The sequence below is a fragment of the Bos mutus genome, chromosome 23 (assembly GCF_027580195.1).
Source record: "Bos mutus isolate GX-2022 chromosome 23, NWIPB_WYAK_1.1, whole genome shotgun sequence".
NCBI lineage: Eukaryota > Metazoa > Chordata > Mammalia > Artiodactyla > Bovidae > Bos > Bos mutus.
The window spans coordinates 34,171,920-34,192,450 of record NC_091639.1 but is presented as its reverse complement, the minus strand read 5'-3'; the positions used below and the strand labels follow the sequence as shown (position 1 = coordinate 34,192,450).

At 47.7% G+C, this 20,531-nt stretch overlaps 1 protein-coding gene across 5 annotated transcripts in view; it reads right to left on the bottom strand.

Moving 5' to 3' along the window:
• CCND3 (cyclin D3) overlaps positions 1-20,531 on the bottom strand; it is a 94,670-nt gene that overhangs the window by 1,461 nt on the left and 72,678 nt on the right. The window contains exons 2-6 of one of the 5 annotated variants that reach the window (XM_070361179.1): positions 15,500-15,579; positions 5,065-6,940; positions 3,963-4,178; positions 856-1,015; positions 211-347 (exon numbers count right to left, since the gene is read on the bottom strand). In XM_070361179.1, the coding sequence (XP_070217280.1) occupies positions 211-347; positions 856-1,015; positions 3,963-4,178; positions 5,065-5,262 (711 nt within the window). In that variant the 5' untranslated portion in view covers positions 5,263-6,940; positions 15,500-15,579. Of the gene's footprint in view, positions 1-210; positions 348-855; positions 1,016-3,962; positions 4,179-5,064; positions 12,769-15,499; positions 15,580-20,531 lie in introns of those variants that run through there. The other 4 variants (XM_070361181.1, XM_070361180.1, XM_070361177.1 and 1 more) reach the window with 4 other exon arrangements.

The window sequence follows — 20,531 nt, the reverse complement described above, 5'->3', positions numbered from 1 at the left end:
CAGGGGCAATGCCTTTCGGCCCACCCGCAACACTTGCTCTTCTCCAGACCAAGGCAGGAGATAAAAGACCACAGAAGCCGCAAAGGTGGGGCACTTGAAACCTGGAGTGGAGACCAGGCTGGGGGTGGTCCACAGCACCCTCTGCTGGAAGCTCCGGGGAAAGTGCTACCTCATGAGCTGAGGCCATTTGCCCAGCTGCCCAGCACTCACCACTTCAGTGCCTGTGATCCCTGCCAGCAGCTCCGTGAGCTCGTCCCCAGATGTGGAGCAGGCACCCAGGCCTTGCACTGCAGCTCCGATGCTGCCTGTGGCAATCATGGATGGGGGGTACATGGCAAAGGTGTAGTCTAAGAGAGAGAAGGGACCAGGAGGCAAGGATGAATACCAGCGTGCACCTTCTATTTCCCAGAAAGTGCCAGGCTGTATGAATAGAGCACAGGTATACCGGGACACCCCGGCAGTGAGTGGTGTAAGAACAGCCGGGGAGAGGGTCAGCGTAGTAAGTGATCCAGGCCAGGAACCAGTGAATGGGTCTCTTCCTGGTATGGACACAAAATTAAGGTTAAGAGACCTGGGTTCTCGGCCTGGCTTAGTCACTGAGACAGCCTGGGCAAGTCACTTCTCTCTAAGCCCTTGGTGTCTCCAGCTACATACTCGGGTGGGGGGTGGGGGTGGGGGGCTGCAGCATCTCTGAGATCCCAGACAGCTCTGCTGCTTTCCTGTATTGATACTGGGGGCTCAGAGGATAGAATTTTCACAAATTTGGAAGTTATAAACTGAATCTCCTAGTTCCCTCTCACCCTTCCAAGTCTTCTGATTTCCCTGGCTTGGCACATGTGTGTGTGGGACTCTTACCTGTAGCACAGAGGGCCAAAAAGGTCTGGGCGTGCTTCTTGACCAAGGCTTGTCGGTCGCGGGGCAGAGAGAGCCGGTGCAGAATCAGGGCCAGGAAATCATGGGCAATCACTGCGGCCAGGTCCCACTTGAGCTTCCCCAAGACCAGCACCTCCCAATCCTGGAGGCAGAGGAAGAGGGCGGGCTCAGTGGCTGAAGAAGGGAAGGGGAGGAAGTAAAGTGGAAGTCTCACAGGGAGCGAAGCCCATCACACTTGAAGGTCAAGACTCTAGGTCTGCTTTTGAACTTCAGGACTGGCGCTGTGGAATGGGGAGTCCAGGGCAGGGAACAGCTCGGGGCACTTGCTTTGAGCATCTATTGATCAACTTCCTAGATGCCAGAACTACATGCTTTACATAAATTGCCTCTTTTAATCCTGCTGGGTTATCTTTTTGGGGTCCAACAGTCCAGGCCTTTTCTCAACTTCCTGCAAGGCTCTGAGCAGGCCTCCAGTCATGGTTGAAAGAAAAGTCTGCAGACCACCATCACCAGGAACTGGAGGCTCTTCTGGCATGAAGCAGAAAGACTCTCCATAATCCCAAGGATATGTGAAAGGGGAGATCGCTAGCCTCTCCCCCAACTCAGCATGCCCGCTAAGTCCACACCTCTTGAAGAAACTGGGGTGAGCATGAGGCCCTTCCTCCTCTGACACAGCCCCTGAGCCAACCCCGAGGTTCCTCAAAGTGGAGGTTGCCCAACCCAACCCACATCCCCTTGGGGGGACACTGGGGTGGGGGGCTGAAATAGAGCACCCCACTCCACCTCTCTGGCTGAAACCCAGTGCCTAGTGTCATTTGAGTCTCAGGGGGAGAAGTGGAGGTCAAGGCAGACAGGATGCGTCCAGGTGATGATCCCTGAGGGCCCAAACCATCTCTCCATCAGTCCCAGCCTCCCTACTACTGCTGGGTCCTTGAAGGAGACTGAGAGCCCCACCCAGTCCACTCCTCTGGGGTTCCCAGCCCTGGCCCTATTTCTGAGTTGCACACAGGAGGATTTCTTCATTGTTTTATCTCAGGAAGGAACTCACGGGTTTGACCCCTTAGTGGGGTAGAAATGGCAACCCCACCCAATCTCTTTTCGGCCCTCTGTCACAGCTGCCCCGCTCCTGGCCCCCACCTAGGTGTCATGATCTTCAGCCTCTCACAAAGCCTCACAGAAATCAGCCCGGCCTAGAGCCAGAAGTTGTTGAGCAGAGAAGTTAGCATTCTACTCCCTGCGCTTATTCCAGGGGTCAAACTCCTAACTCAGAAGTCAACAAAAAGCATCCAGCATCCAAGGAAACATCTGGAAGGCAGCTCGGAGTGGGGACGCATAGGGTCCTGCGTGGGGGGAGGGTGGCCACCTTACCCTCCATCTGGGCAGAATATCTCCTGAGAATCTCAGTCCTCACTTGACAGAGAACACACCCCTAGCAGCTTCCATCACATCCCTCACCTCTGAGGCCACCTGAGCCCTAGAACACCTCATCACCCTCAGCGCAACACTGAGCCAGGACCCTTCCTTCCTCCTCTGGAAGGGCCCCCACCTTCTTTGTGACAAGGATTATTTGGACTGACCGGAGCTCTCTGATGTCCCTTCCGACTCTGACCTTCTAGGAAGTCATCGATCGGCATGCTCCACCCCCAGCTCATGCAGGGGGAGTGGGAGGAGAGGACTTTTGGCCTGTTCTGAAAAACTGCCCTCACATAAAGGCACACATCCCATGCTAATCTTTTCACAAAAACGAAGTCCCCTTCCACTAGCCCAAACTCCTCCAGAAACATCTTGCTCTCCTAGCCCTGGAAACCAGCTCCACCTTCAGACTTGCCCAAAACTACCAGATTCATCACAAAGAGCTGTGGAGCCTCCCAGATTCCCAACTCTGGCCTCCTACTCCCATCTCGGAGAGCTACTTGGCAGGAAGAGGAATCCCGTTCCCCGACAAGCAGCACTCAGGGGCCCCAGTACCCTGGCTTTCCTGGCCAGCCAATCACAGCAGCCAGCACGCTGCCCTCCTCCCCGGGAGATGGGGCCCAGAGATGCCTCTCCTCTCGGGTCAAGAGAAGACTCGACCGCTGTAGAGCAAGGTGGAGGAAGGTGCCAGCTCACCCCTCTCCCCTGGGTCCCCCGGGAGATGATCTGCACGCTCCCAAATAACCTCTTCCAGATCCAAGCAACTCCCCACCTCCTCTCCAGGCTCAGTGGGGAAAGAGAACCATGACTCCCCTGCCCTGCCTCGGGAAGAGCCCAGCCCAAGTTCCCAGCAAGAGGCCCAGGGAGCCACTTCCCAAACCACAGGAGTGACAGCAGCTCCCCACAGGGTTATGAAAGACCTTGGTCAGGGTGGGTGGGCCAGGGAGAGGGCATCATTATCACATCGGAAGCAGCTGCAGTTCAGCCCCAGTCTGTGCCTCAGCACTGGCCTTTGGCTAAAGGGGAAAAGATGATTCCACCAGGCCTGAAGCAGCTGCTTCTGAGAGCAGAGTTTCTCAGGGTGAGACTAGGGAATGGAGAATGAGGGAAGGAGCTGGTTCTCCTGGGATATAAAAGGAAGGAAGGAAGCAAAGTGGGATGGAACTCCTAGGCCCTTCCTTAACAGCAGCTGGGGCCTGGCTTTAATCGGATCTGGGAGACTTTCTGATCACAAAGTCCACACACTGGGAGACAAGGCTCAACCAGGGCGGCCCCTTCCCCCACGTGAAGCACATTCCACTCCCCCACTCCAGTGGGGGTGCACAGGCATGTCCTGCTGCTGCCAATAAATAACTCATGGTGGCTGTGTAAACCCAGAGGCAAAGTACTAGTGACTGTAGACACGCAGTTTGACTTGTTGCTATCTGGGGGAAAGACCATGAAGGAGTGGCACCCCCTGGAGGTCAAGACGAGGGGATCTGGTTCATGCTGGCAGTGCAAGCCTGAACTGGGGCCACCCTGACCATCACACCACACTGTCCCATCTTTTGTCAAAAGAAAAAAATAGCTGCTACCCTGCCCAGGGGCAGAAAGCCTCCGGAAGTCTTAGTTTTCCTCCTCCTGGTACGTGAGGAAGAAGGCAGGGGTGCTGGGAGGTGGGGAGGGTATGCACGCACCCGCAGCTGGCGGGGAGAGACAGAGTGGTCGGTGTAGATGCACAGTTTTTCGATGGTCAGGGGCGTAGTCTCGCGCAGCTTGGAGGCCAGCAGCATGCAGACCGCACCCAGGAGCTGCAACTGCGCCTTTCGGGTGGGGACGCAGGACAGGTAGCGATCCAGGTAGTTCATGGCCAGGGGGAAGACTTCCTCTTCACAGCGCTGCTCCTCACACACCTGGGGGAGGGCGCATAGTCACTTCGGGGGCAGAGGCTTAGGAAACGCAGCAGCAACTAAAGGCGGGGGGTGCGGTACGCTGAAGGGAAGTGGAATGGGGAGCAAGACACGGGAGGGGGTAGGTGAACTCACAGTGACAAGGACTAACACGCAGGATGCGCCTTCCCCAAGGTGACACCCTCCCACTTCCTCTGCGGTGCCTCCTTTCCCCCGGGGTGGGAGTTGGGGGGGGCGGGATACGCCAGAGGCTCCCTTCCTTCAGGAATCCAAACTGAGGCTGATCCCCCCCAACCCATACCGAGGGTGAGGGGCTCGGAAAAGTCACCCATAGGAGCCAGAGAACTGGGACCTTACGCCCATTACTGCCACCCAGTGTACACACCCAAAAGGAAGGGAGGAGACTCCAGCGGCTGCCTCCCGCACTTTTCATTTCCCTGAGGGCCGGAACAGCGCGCCACCCCCACCGGCTTCCCCGCCAGAACCCCCGCGACACAACCAAGGAACCGGCTCTGCGGCGGGGGCGGCCGAGCCCAGGGTTTTCCAGGCGCGCTCTCCCGAGAAGACCGGGCGTGGGGTGGGGGAAGACTTTTGAGAGAAGTCAGAGGGGAGACGGTGCCCCTCGCCCCGCTTTCCCGGCCCGAAGACAGGGTTATTTGGGGGTGCCAAACGCCTGGCGGTCAGGGTCAGAGAAGGGCAAGAAAAAGACAGCACGGAGGCAGCAGGCTAAGGGCGCGCGACTGAAAAGTCAAGGCCCCGGGGATCTGCGCCACAGAAACATCTTGCTGATTGTTGCTGAGGACCAGGATGTCCCGACAGGGCGGCCCCGGGATGTCCGGAGCCCGGGACGCGGGGGTGACGGGGGAGGGGAGACCCGCCCGGGCGGTACCTCCAGCATCCAGTACGCCAGCATCTTCCGCATGTGCGGCTTGATCTCCCTCTGCACACACTGGAAGTAAGAGGCACGGGGCACGTAGCGCTCCTCCAGGCGGAGCAAGCTCTGCAGGACACGCTGGTCCCCTAGCAGCCGCGGGTCCGGCCCGGCCCGGGGCGCGTGCCGAGTGCCCTCGCAACACAGCAGCTCCATCCTCGGGTAGCGCGCGGGCAGGGCTGGAGTGCGGGGTCGGGAGCCAGAACGCAGGCGGCGGGCCGGAGAGCGCGGGGCGCGGGACTGTGGCGCTGGCGCTGGCGCTGGCACTGCGCGGCCGAGCCTCAGCCCGCCCCGCCGCCGCGCGCGCGCCGCTTCCCTGACAGGCGCCCCGCCCCTCGCGACCGAGTAGCAACCGTGGAATGCTCAGACGTCGCGACGCTCCGGGGCGGGGCCTCCGGCGTCCGGACGGAAAGGGCTGGCGGGCGCTCCCCCTCCCCGGGGCGGCCGCATTGGTCGGCTGGGCGCGGGCCCGCCGGCTTCCGGGCGCTCCGGATCCTTCTGACCACCCGGTGCTAGAGGAGTGTGCTTTGGAGGTGGGCCTCTCCCCGCCCTCCCCCCCCCCCACCTCCGAGCCCTTGCATTTTTGCTTCTCCCGACTCCAGGCGCCCCCAAAGGTTATTCATTCATTCGTCAAACCCTACTTCACCCGCTGCTTGCTCTAGGGAAAGTAAATAATAACAAAATAGCTAGATCTTAGGGGAGACTGGTCTGAGCACTTATTAAAATCTTAATGAAAAAGCTGTGGGTTATACTGATTTTGCAGCTGAGAAAACTGAAGCAGTAACTATAATAATAGTTCGTCTGCGGCAGAGCTAGGATTGGGAAGCGGACGATCCGCCTCCAGAATCCCTGCTCTACCCCATGGCTAAACTGATCCCCGAACCAGCAACATCTGCATCGCCTGAGAGCGGGTCAGAAAAGCAGAACCTCAGGCCTATCCCCTGACCTACTGGATCAAAATCTGCCTTTAACAAGATCCCTGGTGATTCCTATACCTATTAAAGTGTGAGAAGAGACAGTCCTAAATCCGCACGCTTGAGAACTACAACAGGGCGGAAGGGTCATGGATTCAAGGCCTCACCTTGTCTGTCACTAAGTTGGCTGTGTGGCCTTGGACAAACCCTGACGTTGGCCTTAGTTTCCGTTTGAGGAAATGATGGGCGGAGAAACTAGCTCCTTTCTGGAGGAGTTTCTTGCTCAGATTCTATAAAATCTTCCAGGCGCCACTTTTACCTCCCAAGCTTTGGGACTTTGCAGTGTTTCCAAAGCTGGATTCCGCGTGACCAGGAGGCAAACACACCACAAGCCTCTAGTAATGCTCCAAATGGCAGGAGGCCATGGGGATCCCTGCCGCTCCTGGGGTCCTCCAAGGATGTGAGACACTAAGGAAGTGAGTTACTAGAGAAATGACACTCTATAGAAAGAGGTCAGTCCTGCGCTAAGCATTGTCCCAGTGAATTGTTCTTTTTTATACAATAAATTTTTTGTTGTTTGCATATCATGGAAATATTCAATGCATTGTAGAAGACAGAAAATACCGATGTCACACAAAAAAAGTAAATAGTAAATACTGGCAGTTTCACCATCCAGATTGTTGTTGTTCTTCAGTCACTAAGTCGTATCCAACTCTTTGAGACCCCATGGATTGCAGCATGCCAGGCTTCCCTGTCCTTCACTATCTCCCAGAGCTTGCTCAAACTCATGTCCATTGAGTCAGTGATGCCATCCAACCATCTCATCCTCTGTTGTCCCCTTCTCCTCCAGCCCTCAATCTTTCCCAGCATCAGGGTCTTTTACAATGAGTCGGCTCCTTGCATCCGTTGGTCAGATAACCCTTTAAAATGACAATGTTTATTTTTCTAAAATTGTTCTATGAATAAACATATTTTTAAGAATGACATCATTGCAAACTATTTTGTAAACTGTTTTTTTTTCCCACGAAAAAGTGTACTGTCAGCACTTTTCCATCTCATTAAATATTCTATAACTTTTTAAATAACTACCTAGTAAACCATTGAGTGAATATAACATAATGTATTTCACCAAAGCTGTATTATTGGAAATTTAGGTAGTTTCTAGTTCCTCCGTATTACAAATAATACTGTAAAATATTTTTGTGGTAATATTTTTGTGCATACTCAAGATTATTTCTAGAAGTGAATTAATTTCTAGAAGTGAAATTTCTCAATCTGAAGTTATGAAACATTCTAAGGCTTTTGATACAGTTCTTATTACCAAATTTCCCTGCTGAAAGGCTGAACCAAACTAATGAACAAACATTAGATATCTACTTAAAAAAAAAATACCAACTGGCAAGATGAAAAGTGGTTTATTAGTAATGTGTATAAATTTTTAAATTCAAGAGTTCTTGTTATATCAGTGTGAATGTGGGCTGTGTACCTTCTCTGATCTTGTAAGTCTTCTACTCCTGTCTTCAAAAATACAAGCAAGAAGTTTCTTGAGCTAACTAATCATTGCATTGCACTCTTTTGTTAAAGAGAACAGTGTATTTAAAATTATAAAAATTAGGTACGAAGTTAAGGGGAGGCAAACATGTTGAAGCGTACAGGGCTTTTAGGGTGCAGAAGGACTAAAAATGTAGCTTTTGAAGTTAGTACATAACCAAAAACCAGTTCTGTCCTGGCTGCTTCTTTACTTTCAGAATTATCGAGTAGGACTGTTCTGTTAAGAAGATGGTGCATCTTTGATGAGAGAGTAAATCATCATTTTTGTTTTCCCATAAGTATACTGTTATTTCCCCCCATTTTACAGAAGGGGAAACCAGTACTTTAAAGTGGCTAAATAATTTGCCCAAGGTCACAAAGCTAAAGTGGTCGAGGCTAGATACAATCTAGTGAGTCTGGCTGGAGAATCCATGCCCTTAACTACTTTATTCTACTACCTCTTGTGCTGATCTATGAGTGCAAATTGACTTATTAGTTGTTGATTTAGTGAGGAAGGGGGACAGAAACTACCCCATCCTGGAAGCTTGGGAGTGAGCCTGCACCCTGGGGAAGGAGCCGGGCATTTTGAAGGATACCTCTGCCTCGCCCTTGACTGGGACTGACATGCCCAGAGCAGAGTCATCCGGGACCTCAGGCCAAGGTCAGATACAAGCCGGCTGGCTGTTCTCCATGGAGGCAGGTGAGCTCAGTGCCGGGTCAGGGCAGAGGAGTTCCTGGAGGGTTGGCTGATCTGCCTGGGAACTTCACCAAGCACCTCCATCTCAAAGGAACAGGGGCTCCCCTCATATTTCATAAAAGAAGGGGGGAAAAAAAAAAAAAAGACAAAGCACTGACCAGGGCCACTATGGGGAGGAGTTTCTGCCCAGGTGCATTCAATTAGAACAAGTTGCTCAATGAAATGGGAAATGAGAGGCGGGGTGGGAATGGAATGTCACAAGCCAGATGAAAAGCCCCAAGGAGGAAGGAAACAATGATTTCTTTCCCTTCTTCCTTCTCCCACTCCTCCTCCTCTTCAGCACTGAAATGTCCCCCTCTTAGAATTGAGCAAGTGAACAAGGTGATGGGTGAGGCCCATCACCCCACAGGCTACATTCTACAGCTCAGTTACCTTCGGACCCATTCAGATGACAGGTAGAGAGGCGAGGCAGCTTGGGTGGGGGCTGGGGCAAGTCTGCTTGCCTTCAAAGCCGGGCTCTACCTTTTCTTTTTTTGTTCCGTGAGAATAAGAATAGTTTCAGCCGCAAAGGGGTTCTGAGGACTAAATAGGCAGAAAGCATCTTGCCTGTGCCTGGCCCACTGAATGCCTGTGAGCATTCAAAGACGGTAATTTGTTGCTATTACTATCATTCCCTCTCTTAAGGAGTACCCTTTACTCTATGAACATACACCCAGAACCCCTCAGAGAAAAAGTTTGAGCAGCAGGAGCCATCCTTCTAGAATGGCAGCTCCATCACATTTCACAGTGTAAAGTAAGCGGTCAAGGGGACGGTGATGAACACTGGAGGGCTTGGGGCCACCTCACTCTGTCCTTCACCTACCCTGGCTGTGTGACTTTGGGCAAGTTGTACCACCTTTCTGTGCCTCAGTTTCCTTTTCTGAAACTAAGAATGACAGTAATGAAACTGTGCTTCTGTGGCATGGTTTTGTTGCTAAGCAAGCCTGTTGGGTTTGGTAGTTAGGCAAACCTGCTCTCTTGAGTGATCATTAACTTGCAGGGGTCTCCTACACTTTTCTTACTTCAGTCCCCTAGTGGGATTAACTCTTTAATTACTTGCTTTGTCCCTTTACTCTGTCTCTACGAGTAGTACCTCCCCTTCGAGTGGCTAGAAGGATGGAACGCACTCATTCGTGTGAAACACATGAAACAGTGCCTGGCATATGGTGAGCCATTTTTAAAAAGTTCATTCTGATTGTGGTACTTACAGACACAAACTGCTTTATGTGTACAGACTATTTATAATAAATGTAACACAATAGATGTGGAGGCACATGGAAAATAAAAATGCCAGGGATTACTGTAGTGGTGGTGAAGATTTGGCAAATTCTAATATATGAAATCTGGTCTGATGGCCTATTATCGGATATCCTAGTTTTCTGAGAACTGGAGACACTTATATGAATACTATTCATACTGTTCCCAACCCCCCGCCCCCAACTTTTTACTTGGAAATATTTCAAAACTACAGGAAAGCTGCAGGAATAGCAGTGACCACTACCACACCTTTCACCTAAACTCCTATGTGTATTTTGCTTAACTATTTGAGACCTAATTACAGACATTATGATTTCTCATTTCTACGTGTTTCAGTCTGGGTTGCCCAAGAATGCAAGTCTCCCAGTAACCATGAAACAATGATCCCAATTAGAAATGTATACTAATACAATACCACAATCTGCATACCAAGGTAATAACCAGCTATTCCAGTAATAACCCTTCATAGCTTTTCACTTTCTCAACCCAAGATCCATTCAAGGACCGTGTTTGCAATGTAACCTCTTTAATTTCCTTTACTCTAGAACAGTTTCTGACCCTTTAAAAAAAGTTCCTGATGTACTTCCCCGGTGGTCCAATGGTTAGGACTGTGCTTCTACTCCAGGGGGCACAGGTTTGATACCTGGTCAGGGAACTAAGATCCCACATGCCTTGCACTGTGACCAAGGGGTGGAAACGTCTTTGAGAACACTGGTATTTTGGAAAGCCAGTTGTTTTACACAATGTGCTCCAATTTGGATGCATCTGATTGTTTTCTCCTGACTAAATGAAGATTAATAAATATTTTAATATTTCTGGTAGAAATATTACCTAATGATGTTGTGTTCTGAATGTATATTTTTGAGTGGAAAAATCAAGCACTAAACCCAACGGGGGGCTTCCTGGGTGGCTCCATGGTAAAGAATCCACCTGCCAATGAAGGAGACACGGGTTTGATCCCTGGTCTGGGAAGATCCCACATGCCGCAGAGTAACTAAGCCCGTGCACCGCAACTACTAAGCCTGTGCGCCAGAGTCTGGGAGCCGAAAATATCGAGCCCACATGTTGCACCTACAGAAGCCTGAGAGCCCTGGAGCCCATGCTCCACAGCAAGAGAAGCCACCATAATAAGAAGCCTGTGCACCGCAACTAGAGAGCAGCCCAAGCAGTGAGGAAGACCCAGCACAGCCAAAAGTAAATAAAATAAACAAATTTAACAAATTAAAAACAAAACCCAAACATTTTTTTGAGGACTCAGGAGACACTTCAGGGCTTACAGTGATCAAGGTCACTATTTTCAGCATCTGCTGTACAATATTTTAGATCTGTACTCTTCAAAAGTTCTCGTTCATCCATTCCTCAGTAAAAACGGAGCATACTCTTCCAGTAGATATGGAAGACTTAATTTAGAAACTATGTCCAAACCTGCTACTCTAACATATTATGTCCATTATACAACACACTAAAAAAATGTAAAGAATAAGACAAAAATACATAGATCAGAATTTTTCACATTTTCTTCCCACTCTGCAGTGGAACATCTTACACCCAGTGTTCACCATTATTTGTTTACTCAGCTCCCAAGACAGGCTTCGCTACTGATCGAAACACTCCCAGTGAGCCTGGACGGACCTTAAAAATGTCAACACAGCACTCTGGGCAGTGCTACCAAATCAGAGCAGGCACATGAGCTGACCTGTTTTCTGTTTCTGTTTTACCCAGGAGGCTGCCTTCTTGACAAGTTCACACAGCACCTTTACACCCAACTTCTCCAAAATGGAGATCCTCAGCTTTCCTTAAAAACCTGCTCCTCCCACCAGCTTCCCCCATATCAGCACATGGCAACTCCATCCTTCCAGCTGCTCAGGCCAGAACACTTGGTGTCATTCTTGACTACTCTCTTTCAAGTCCCATATCCACCCATCAGCAGACCATGGAAGAATCTACTTTCAAAATATCTGTAAAATTCAACCCTCTTTTCTTCTCTTCCTCTGCTACCTCCCTGGTCCAAATTCAGTTCTTTGTCCTGACTGGTCTCCCACATCCAAAGCATTACTCATTTCTGGTTGGTCCTATGTCCAAAATACATCTCCAGTCCTTGCCTTTTCTCTGTTTCCGCTTCTCCCACCCTGGTCTAAGCGGCATCATCTGTTGCCTGGATTGGGCTGGTGGCTCCTAACAGGCATCCCTGGTCCACGCTTGCCCCCTCCAGTCTAGTCTTAACCCCCAGGGTTCTCCATTCGCTCCTGTAATTGTCTCTCACTCACCCTGCTCTGGCCACACTGGTCTCCTTATTGTTCCTGGACCACACCAGGCATACATGTTCCCTTTGTATTTGCTGGTCCATCTGCCTGGCATGTTCTGCCCCCAGTGGCCCCATGGCCCTGCCTTTGGGCTTTGACTAAAGTCACATTTCTCTTACAGCCTTTCCTGGCCATCCTACTCCAACCCTGATTGCCCCTGGGCCCCTTCACTGCTCGATTTTTCTGCTTACTACTAATCACTGACATACCACACCTTACCTCTGTGTTCTATTTGTAGTTTGTCTACTCTACCCCACTGAAACAGAATGGTGCCTGGTTCATAGTAAGTGTTTAAACATTTTTTGTTTTGCCTGAATAAATGAATGCATGAATGAGACAAATTGGAAGTGAGAAAAACACCAGCACAGTCACATGGTTGAAGGCTGCTGCGTGTGGAGGCAGGTCTGGAATTAAGCACCAGCACTTCCAGCTTTCCTGGATGGCGGTGGGCACAGTGGGTCCTGACAACGGAAAGAGCCATCAGGCAAAGTCACAAGGCTGGTGGCTTGGACCGGGGGGACTGCTGTACCCTAAAATGTGAGGTCCATGGGCATCGAGGTGGAAAGCAGCTGCACATGCTACCTCATCAGAGTAGGGATTCGAATGCAGCTGGGCACCAGAGCATGAGTTATAATCCTGAGTAAATGTATTTTTAACAGTTTTGTGCACATTCGAAAGTTGCGTGTGCACCAGAACATCAGAGCTGGGCCTTTATCAAGCTTCCTTTTAAGATACATTTATTTAATGAAAAACTATTAATTTTGAAAATATGAAGTAGGATGTGGCGGTTGTGAGGGCACCATGTGAATGACAGACAACTGGGAATTCATGGAAGAGGAAGAAAACAGCAGATTTTGGTAATTCCTCGGCGGTCCAGTGTTTAGGACTCTTCGCTTTCACTGCAGGAGCCGTGGGTTTGATCCCTGCTTGGGGGAAATAAGATCCCACATGCCCCGGGGTCTGGCAAAAAAAAAAGGCAGAATTTTGAACCCAAAGACTTCAGTTTAAGTCCCAAGACCTGGTTCTGTGCCAGCTATAAACCCAGAACCCAGCAAGTGCTTTAACTCTGGAAGCTTGTTTCCCCATCTATAAAAGGGGATAACAAGAGCCCAAACTGCTTAGGGGATGGTTCTAAGACCAGATGAAATAAGGCACTGGTTAAAAAACACTAAGTTGGGACTTCCCTGGCAGTCCAGTGGTTAAGGCTTTGAGTTCCCAATGCAGGGGACCCAGGTTTGAGCCCTCGTCAGGGAACTAGATCCCACATGCCCCAACTAAAAATTCTTCATGCCACAGCTAAGACCTGGCACATCCAAATAAATAAATACTAAAAACAAAAAAAAAAACAAAACCCACTAAGTAAACTGTGAAGTGCTAGGCAAATCTAAGGGGTGATTCGAAGGAATATCATGGAGAACCAGTAGGGATGGGGAATCCTACCCTGCCCTTCTTTGTGTGACCCCCAAAGCCCCCACTATCACCACCCCAACTTCAGCCTTGCAAACAGAACCCAGATTTTGTTGTGATATCAGATGACTGTTTCAGGAGAGGCTGGACACTCCTCTGTCTCAGAGGTTAAACCTAAATTATTCTAAACCAAATCAAGACAATTCCATAGCTGGTTTAGGAATGGGCAGTTGTCATATTCTGGCCATAAGGTATGAAATAAGTCTGCTAAGGGGCTTCACTAAATGCAGCGCAAAAGAAAAAGACTCATTTCTGCCTTATGTGAGAATGGAGTAAGATATGCTAAAATTTACTGGATGCTTACTATGTTTCTAAGTGCATGATTCTAAGAGTTTAAAAAACTAATTCATTTAATCCATATAATATTAAACTTCTGAGGTAACGGACTATTACCATCCCATATGACAGAGAGGTTAAGCAATTTACCCAATATCAGATACCTATGGGATCTGAAACCAGGTTTGGCTACAGAACCCACACCCTTAGCCATGTTGCTGTGATGTCCAGAGCAACTGCAGCCATCTTGCAACAATGAGGGAAGGAGCTGACACCTGAGGATGACAGCTGAAAGATCAGAATGAATTTCTCCCCCTAATGTTGTTGCACTGCTGATTTAACCAAACTTGGAACCACCTACCACGGGCTTTTTGTGATGTGCGAGATAGTAAATTTTCCTCATTGTTTAAGTTACTTTCACTCCCCAAATAAAAGCTCATTTCTCTACTCTCACCCTTCAATAGGTGATAGGACACGATAGGACACCCTTCAATAGCAAATAGGCAAAGAGCTCCACCAAACATTCAAGAAAACAGTAATTTCAATACAAATACTGTATTGTATTGTATTCAATACAATACAGCAATTTCAGAGAATATAAAAGGAGGGTTCACATCTCAACTCATTTTTAGTATAATTTTGATTCCAACAAGTGCAATATGAGAAAAGACAATTACCCTTATGAACATGAATTGTAAAATCCTAAGCAAGATATTAGCAAACTGACTCCAGCAATATATAAAAAGGGTGATATGTTATTGACTTTATACAAAAAATGCATAGTTTATTTTGAATAGAACCACTATATTTTATCACACTAAAAGATTAAAGGGGAAAAAAACCATATGATCATATCAACAGATGCCAAAAAAGTTTTTTATAAAATTCAACATCCATTTACAATAAGAAAAAACTCTTGTCAAAGTGGGGATAGATGGAAACTTTTCTAGTCTGATATAGGGCATCTATAAAATCCTACAGTAAACACCTTATTTAGTAGTGATGCACTGAAAGTAAAGTAAGCAAAGTGCCAAGGATGCCAAGCCACTGGACGCAACTCTGCAGGCTTTAGCAGAGGCTGCAAAAGACCAAAGGTTACTGGTTCCTTCTCCCTGGCCGCCCTTTGTTCTCAAGGCCACCTGCGCCCGATGATCTCAAGGTAGACCATCATCTTCCCACCCCTCTCTTGCACATTTTTTAAAGATATCAGTTATCTCTTTTAATTAACTAATTCAGGCCACATGGTGTGGCATGTGGGATCTCAGTTCCCTGACCAGGAATCAAACTTGCACCCCCTCCACTGGCAGTGCAGAAGCTTAACCACTGGACTGCCAGGGAAGTCCCCTTAACTTGTACATTTTTTTATGACTTGCATCATCTTTCTTCAGAGTCCTCAGATTTTAAGCTCTAGTGCCACCTTAGAGTTCTTCCTTTATTGGGTTTCCTGTACCCAATTAGTTCCCTGGGCCAAGAAAACCATTCCCTGAAGCTCGCTTAGACCCCACTATTCTTATTCCTCTGGTAGGCTTTTGGCAAAGTTCCCAAAATTTGCCACGAGTGGCCCAGTGGTTAAGAATCCGCCCGCCAATGCAGGGGACATGGGTTCGATCCCAGAGTCAGGAAGATCCCACAGGCCTCGAGGCACCTATGCGCTGCGCCACAACTACTGAGCCTCACAGTGTTCTAGGGCCTAACAGCCGCAACTGCGGAGCCCAGGCGCCGCACCCACAGAAGCTCGAGTGCCCTAGAATTGGTGTTCCTCCGAAACAAGGGAAGACCACCACAGTGCGATGCCCGTGCATCACACAGAGAACAGCTCCTGCTCTCCTCAGCTAGAGAAAGCCCTCTCCCAGCAACAAAGACCCAGTACAGCCAATAAATTAATTAATTAATAAAAAAAAAGCCTTCACCTTCCAATGCAGGGGGTGCTGGTTTGATTCCTGGTTGGGGAGCTAAGATGCCACATGCCTCAGGGCCAAAAGTCCAAAACCTAAAACAGAAGCAGTACTGTAACAAATTCCATAAAGACTTTAAAAATGGTCCACATCCAAAAAAAAAAAAAATACCAAAGCAAACCCCCTTCACAGCAGAGAGAATTCGTCTCTCTGAAGAATCCGTTTGCATGATCTAAAATTGCTTTCTGTAAACCTGAAAGTCTAATGCATGCATGCTCAGTTGCTCAGTCATGTCTGATTCTTTGCCACCCCATCAACTGTAGCCTGTCAGGCTCCTCTATGCATACGATTGTCCAGGCAAGAATATTGGAGCAGGTTGCCATTTCCTCCTCCAGAGGAACTTCCTGACATAGGGATCGAACCCGAGTCTCAAGTCTCCTGCATTGGCAGGAGACTTTACCACTGAGCCACCAGGGAAGCCCAAAGTCTAATACTCTGTCTTTAAAATGTATGTACATTTGGCATGAGCTCCATAATACAGCCATAATTGCTAAAATATAAAAATAATGGTTTAAATTATCAATGTTAAGGAAAATGAAACTCCATGGAAGCCATATACATCATAAGACTGACCCCAAAGGAGTTTCAAACCTTCTTCTGAAAGGCCGGGGCTACATTACAATTATAGAAGCCTCCCTCAGAGGCTCTAGGTCTTCACCCTGCTTCCAGATAGATTCAGGATCCATGGCCCAGAGCCATCAGATTAATCTCTCACAGACACACCTTTCATCTCCAGTCCAAGGACCTGCTTATCAGTCAAATTTAAAAGTCAACCAGCCTGCCTTTTAAAGTTCTTCAAGAGTGCCAAGGCACCCTATCCCATTTTATCTCAGCTGGAGCACTCCAGCCCACCTCAGAGCCTTATCACCCAGCACTGGCATCCTGCTCCTTCCTTCAAATCTACCTCTTTCCTTTAAAGCCTAGCTCCTGACCCACCAATTCCAGGAACTTCCAAGGTTGTAAGATTGAAAGATTCACAGGGATTTTGAGCCAAAAAGGTTGATGACACCCAGTCATACACAACCAGTACGACACCCAGGCATACAACCAGCAAAAGGGTGTTACAACTGCAGCCATGAAATTAAAAGACACTTGTTTCTCGGAAGAAAAGCTATGACAAACCTAGACAGCATATGAATAAGCAGAGACATCATTTTGCCGACAAAGTTAAAGCTATGGTTTTTCCAATAGTCATGTATGGACGTGAGAGTTGGACTATAAAGAAAGCTGAGCGCTGAAGAATTGATGCTTTTGAACTGTGGTGCAGGAGAAGACTCTTGAGAGTCCCTTGAACAATAAGGAGATCAGACCAGTCAATCCTAAAGGAAATCAGTCCTGAATATTCATTGGAAGGATTGATGCTGAAGTTGAAGCTCCAATACTTTGCCAACCTGATGCAAGAACTGACTCATTGGAAAAGACCCTGATGCTGGGTAAGATTGAAGGCAGGAGGAGAAGGGGACGGCAGAGGATGAGATGATTGGATGGCATCACGGACTCGATGGACATGAGTTTGAGCAAGCTCCGAGAGCTGGTGATTAACAGGGAAGCCTGGTGTGCTGCAGTCCATGGGGTTGGAAAAGAGTTGGACATGACTGAGCGACTGAACTGAACAAACTGTGCTCATTGTATTCCCCAAAGGTTGGAAACTCCTGGGAGTAGGTATCACATTTATTCCTAAAGTTTGTTAACCTCCTGTAGGATAAAGACATGGCTGTGGTTCCAGACTTCCTGCTCAGGCAACTCCCCTGTGTGGAAGGCCTTTGCTCCACCTCTTGTCAGTCATTTACACTGGCAAAATCCAGTTAAAGATTCCAAAATCAATAACCTCAGATATGCAGATGACACCACCCTTATGGCTGAAAGCGAAGAGGAACTGAGAAGACTTTTGATGAAGGTGAAAGAGGAAAGTGAAAAAGCTGGCTTAAAACTCAACATTCAAAAAACTAAGATCATGGCATCCAGTCCCATCACTTCATGACACATAAATGAGGAAACAATGGAAACAGTGACAGATTTTATTTTCTTGGGCTCCAAAGTCACTGCAGATGGTGACCACAGCCATGAAATAAAAGACACTTGCTCCTTGGAAAAAAAGCTATGACCAACTTAGACAGCATATTAAAAACCAGAGACATTACTTTGCCGAAAAAGGTCCATCTAGTCAAAGCTATGGTTTTTCCAGTAGTCATGTATGGATGTGAGAGTTGGACTAGAAAGAAGGCTGAGTGCCAAAGAATTGATGCTTTTGAACTGTGGTGTTAAAGAAGACTTTTGAGAGTCCCTTGCACTGCAAGGAGATCAGACCAGTCAATCCTAAAGGAAATCAGTCCTGAATATTCATTGGAAGGACTGATGCTGAAGCTGAAGCTCCAATACTTTGGCCACCTGATACGAACAGCCGACTCACTGGAAAAGACTGATGCTGGGAAAGACTGATGTTGGGAAAGACTGAGGGCGGGAGGAGAAGGGGGCAACAGAGGATGAGATGGTTGGATGGCATCACCTACTCATTGGACATGGGTTTAAGCAAACTCCAGGAGATAATGAAGGACAGGGAAGCCTGGCGTGCCGCAGTTCATGGGGTCACAAAGAGTCAGATACAACTGAGTGACTAAACAAGTGTTGTTAATGAGCAGAAAAGATCCATACTTCCCCCAAACACACAAATCCAAGCCAGGTGACTTTTCTTTTTTAAAATATTATTTATTTATTTGGCTGTGTCGAATTATAGTTGTGGCATGCAGGATCTAGTTTCCTGACAAGGCATGGAATCCGGGTACCCTGAACTGGGAGCTCGTCGTCTCAGCCACTGAATCATCAGGGAAGTCCCAGGTGACCTTTTCTTCCTTTTTTTTTTAAACATTTCCTCCAAGAGTGTTTGTATCATTTATTCTCTTATTCATTCATTTATTCCACAGATCTTCACTGACACCCAATCAAATGCCAAGAACCTCCTGAGGCCATGAACTGCGGCACGCCAGGCTTCCCTGTCCTTCATTATCTCCCGGAGTTTGCTCAAACCCATGTCCAATGAGTAGGTGATGCCATCCAACCATCTCATCCTCTGCTGCCCCCTTCTCCTCCCGCCCTCAGTCTTTCCCAGAATCAGTCTTTTCCAATGAGTCGGCTGTTCGTATCAGGTGGCCAAAGTATTGGAGCTTCAGCTTCAGCATCAGTCCTTCCAATGAATATTCAGGACTGATTTCCTTTAGGATTGACTGGTCTGATCTCCTTGCAGTGCAAGGGACTCTCAAAAGTCTTCTCTAACACCACAGCTCAAAATACAATACAAGAACAAATAAAAGACAGCTCTTTTCTCTTAAAGGGAACACAATCTCCTGGGGGAAACAAAATGCACTTTGCTTTCCTTCTTAATAATTTACCTTTACTAGATTCTTTAATTGACTCAAGTATGTGGCTTTGGGGGCTTTGACTCATCCTGTGGCCTGCAAGTTCTCTGAAATCAGGAATTGAATCTTCTAAATTTTTTTGTATCTAAGTAGACTATGTTCCAGTTAGTAGCATTTGTCCTAGTATAATTATAAATGGTGCACCCTTTCACTCTCAAAAGTGTCCCAGATTGGAATAACAAGTGTTGCTAAGGATATGGAGAAAGTGGAGCCCTCCTACACTGACTGCTATGGGAATATAAAATGGTGTAGCCACTTTGGAAAACAACTTGGAAGTTCCTCAAATGTTAAACAGACAGTTACCATATAACCTAGTGATTTCACTCCTAGCTAGATGCCCAAGAAAAAATAAAAACATACATCTACACAAAAACTTGAATACAAATGTCAGAGCATTATTATTATTCATGATGCAATCAAATGTCCCATCAACATATGAACAAATATAATGAATCGTATTCAAGAATGGTCTAATGAGTGGAATTCAGACAATGGAAGATTGCTGAGACATTCGTAAAAAGGAATGAAGGGACCTCCTTGGTGGGCCAGTGGTTAAGAAGCCAGCTTCCACTGCAGGGGGCGAGCGCTGGAGAAACAAGATCTTAGATGCCCTGCAGCATGGCCAAAAAATAAATAAATAAAAAATAACATAACATAAAAAGGAATGAAGCACTGATGCATAGTACAACATGAATGAACTCTGAAAGCATTATGGTAAGAGAAGGAAGCCAACCAAAAGCCCCATGCATCGTATGATTCCATTTATATGAATTGTTCAGAATAGGCAAATCTATGGAGGCAGAAAATAGATCAGTGGTCAGCCTAGGTCTGGGGTGGTGGTGCTGATGAGGACTGACTGCTAATGGGTACTGTATTGCTTTGGGGGATGATGAAAATGTTCTAAAATTAGATTATAGTGATGATTGCACAAGTCTATAAATATCCTAAAAACCACTGAGGTGTGCACTTTATATAGGTGAATTCTATGATATGAAAATTATATCTCAATAAAACTTTTTAAAAAGCATTCTAGACTGGGGACTTCCCTGGTGGTTCACTAGCTAAGACTCTGTGCTCCCAATGCAAGGGGACCGGGTTCGATTCCTGGTCAGGAAATTATATCCCACATGCTGCAACTAAGAGCTTGCATTCTGCAATTAAAAGATCCCACGTACTGTAATGAAGACTGAAGATCCTGCGTGCTGCAACTAAACCCTGAAACAACCCCCCAAAATAAATGCATACCCAAAAAAAGGCGTTTCCGATTGGATAATAAATTATATGGTCACCTTTTACCTAGGGAGGCCTTAGCATGAATTATTGAGAGCACAAGGTCTTCTGAGTTAGACCTGGGCCTGAATCCCACCTCTGCCACTTAACTTGTTATTGTGTCCTGGGAGAAAGCCTCGGAGACTTGTTGTAATGTAAATAAGGTTATGCATGAAAAGGGCTGGGAACCTCCCAATCCCATGTTCAAAGTCCTCAACTTCTAGTGGCTATTGACACAGGGAAATCTGATCTAGAATGGATGGAGGGACCAATGGGTGGAGCAAGCCTGAAGCAACTCAAAATTC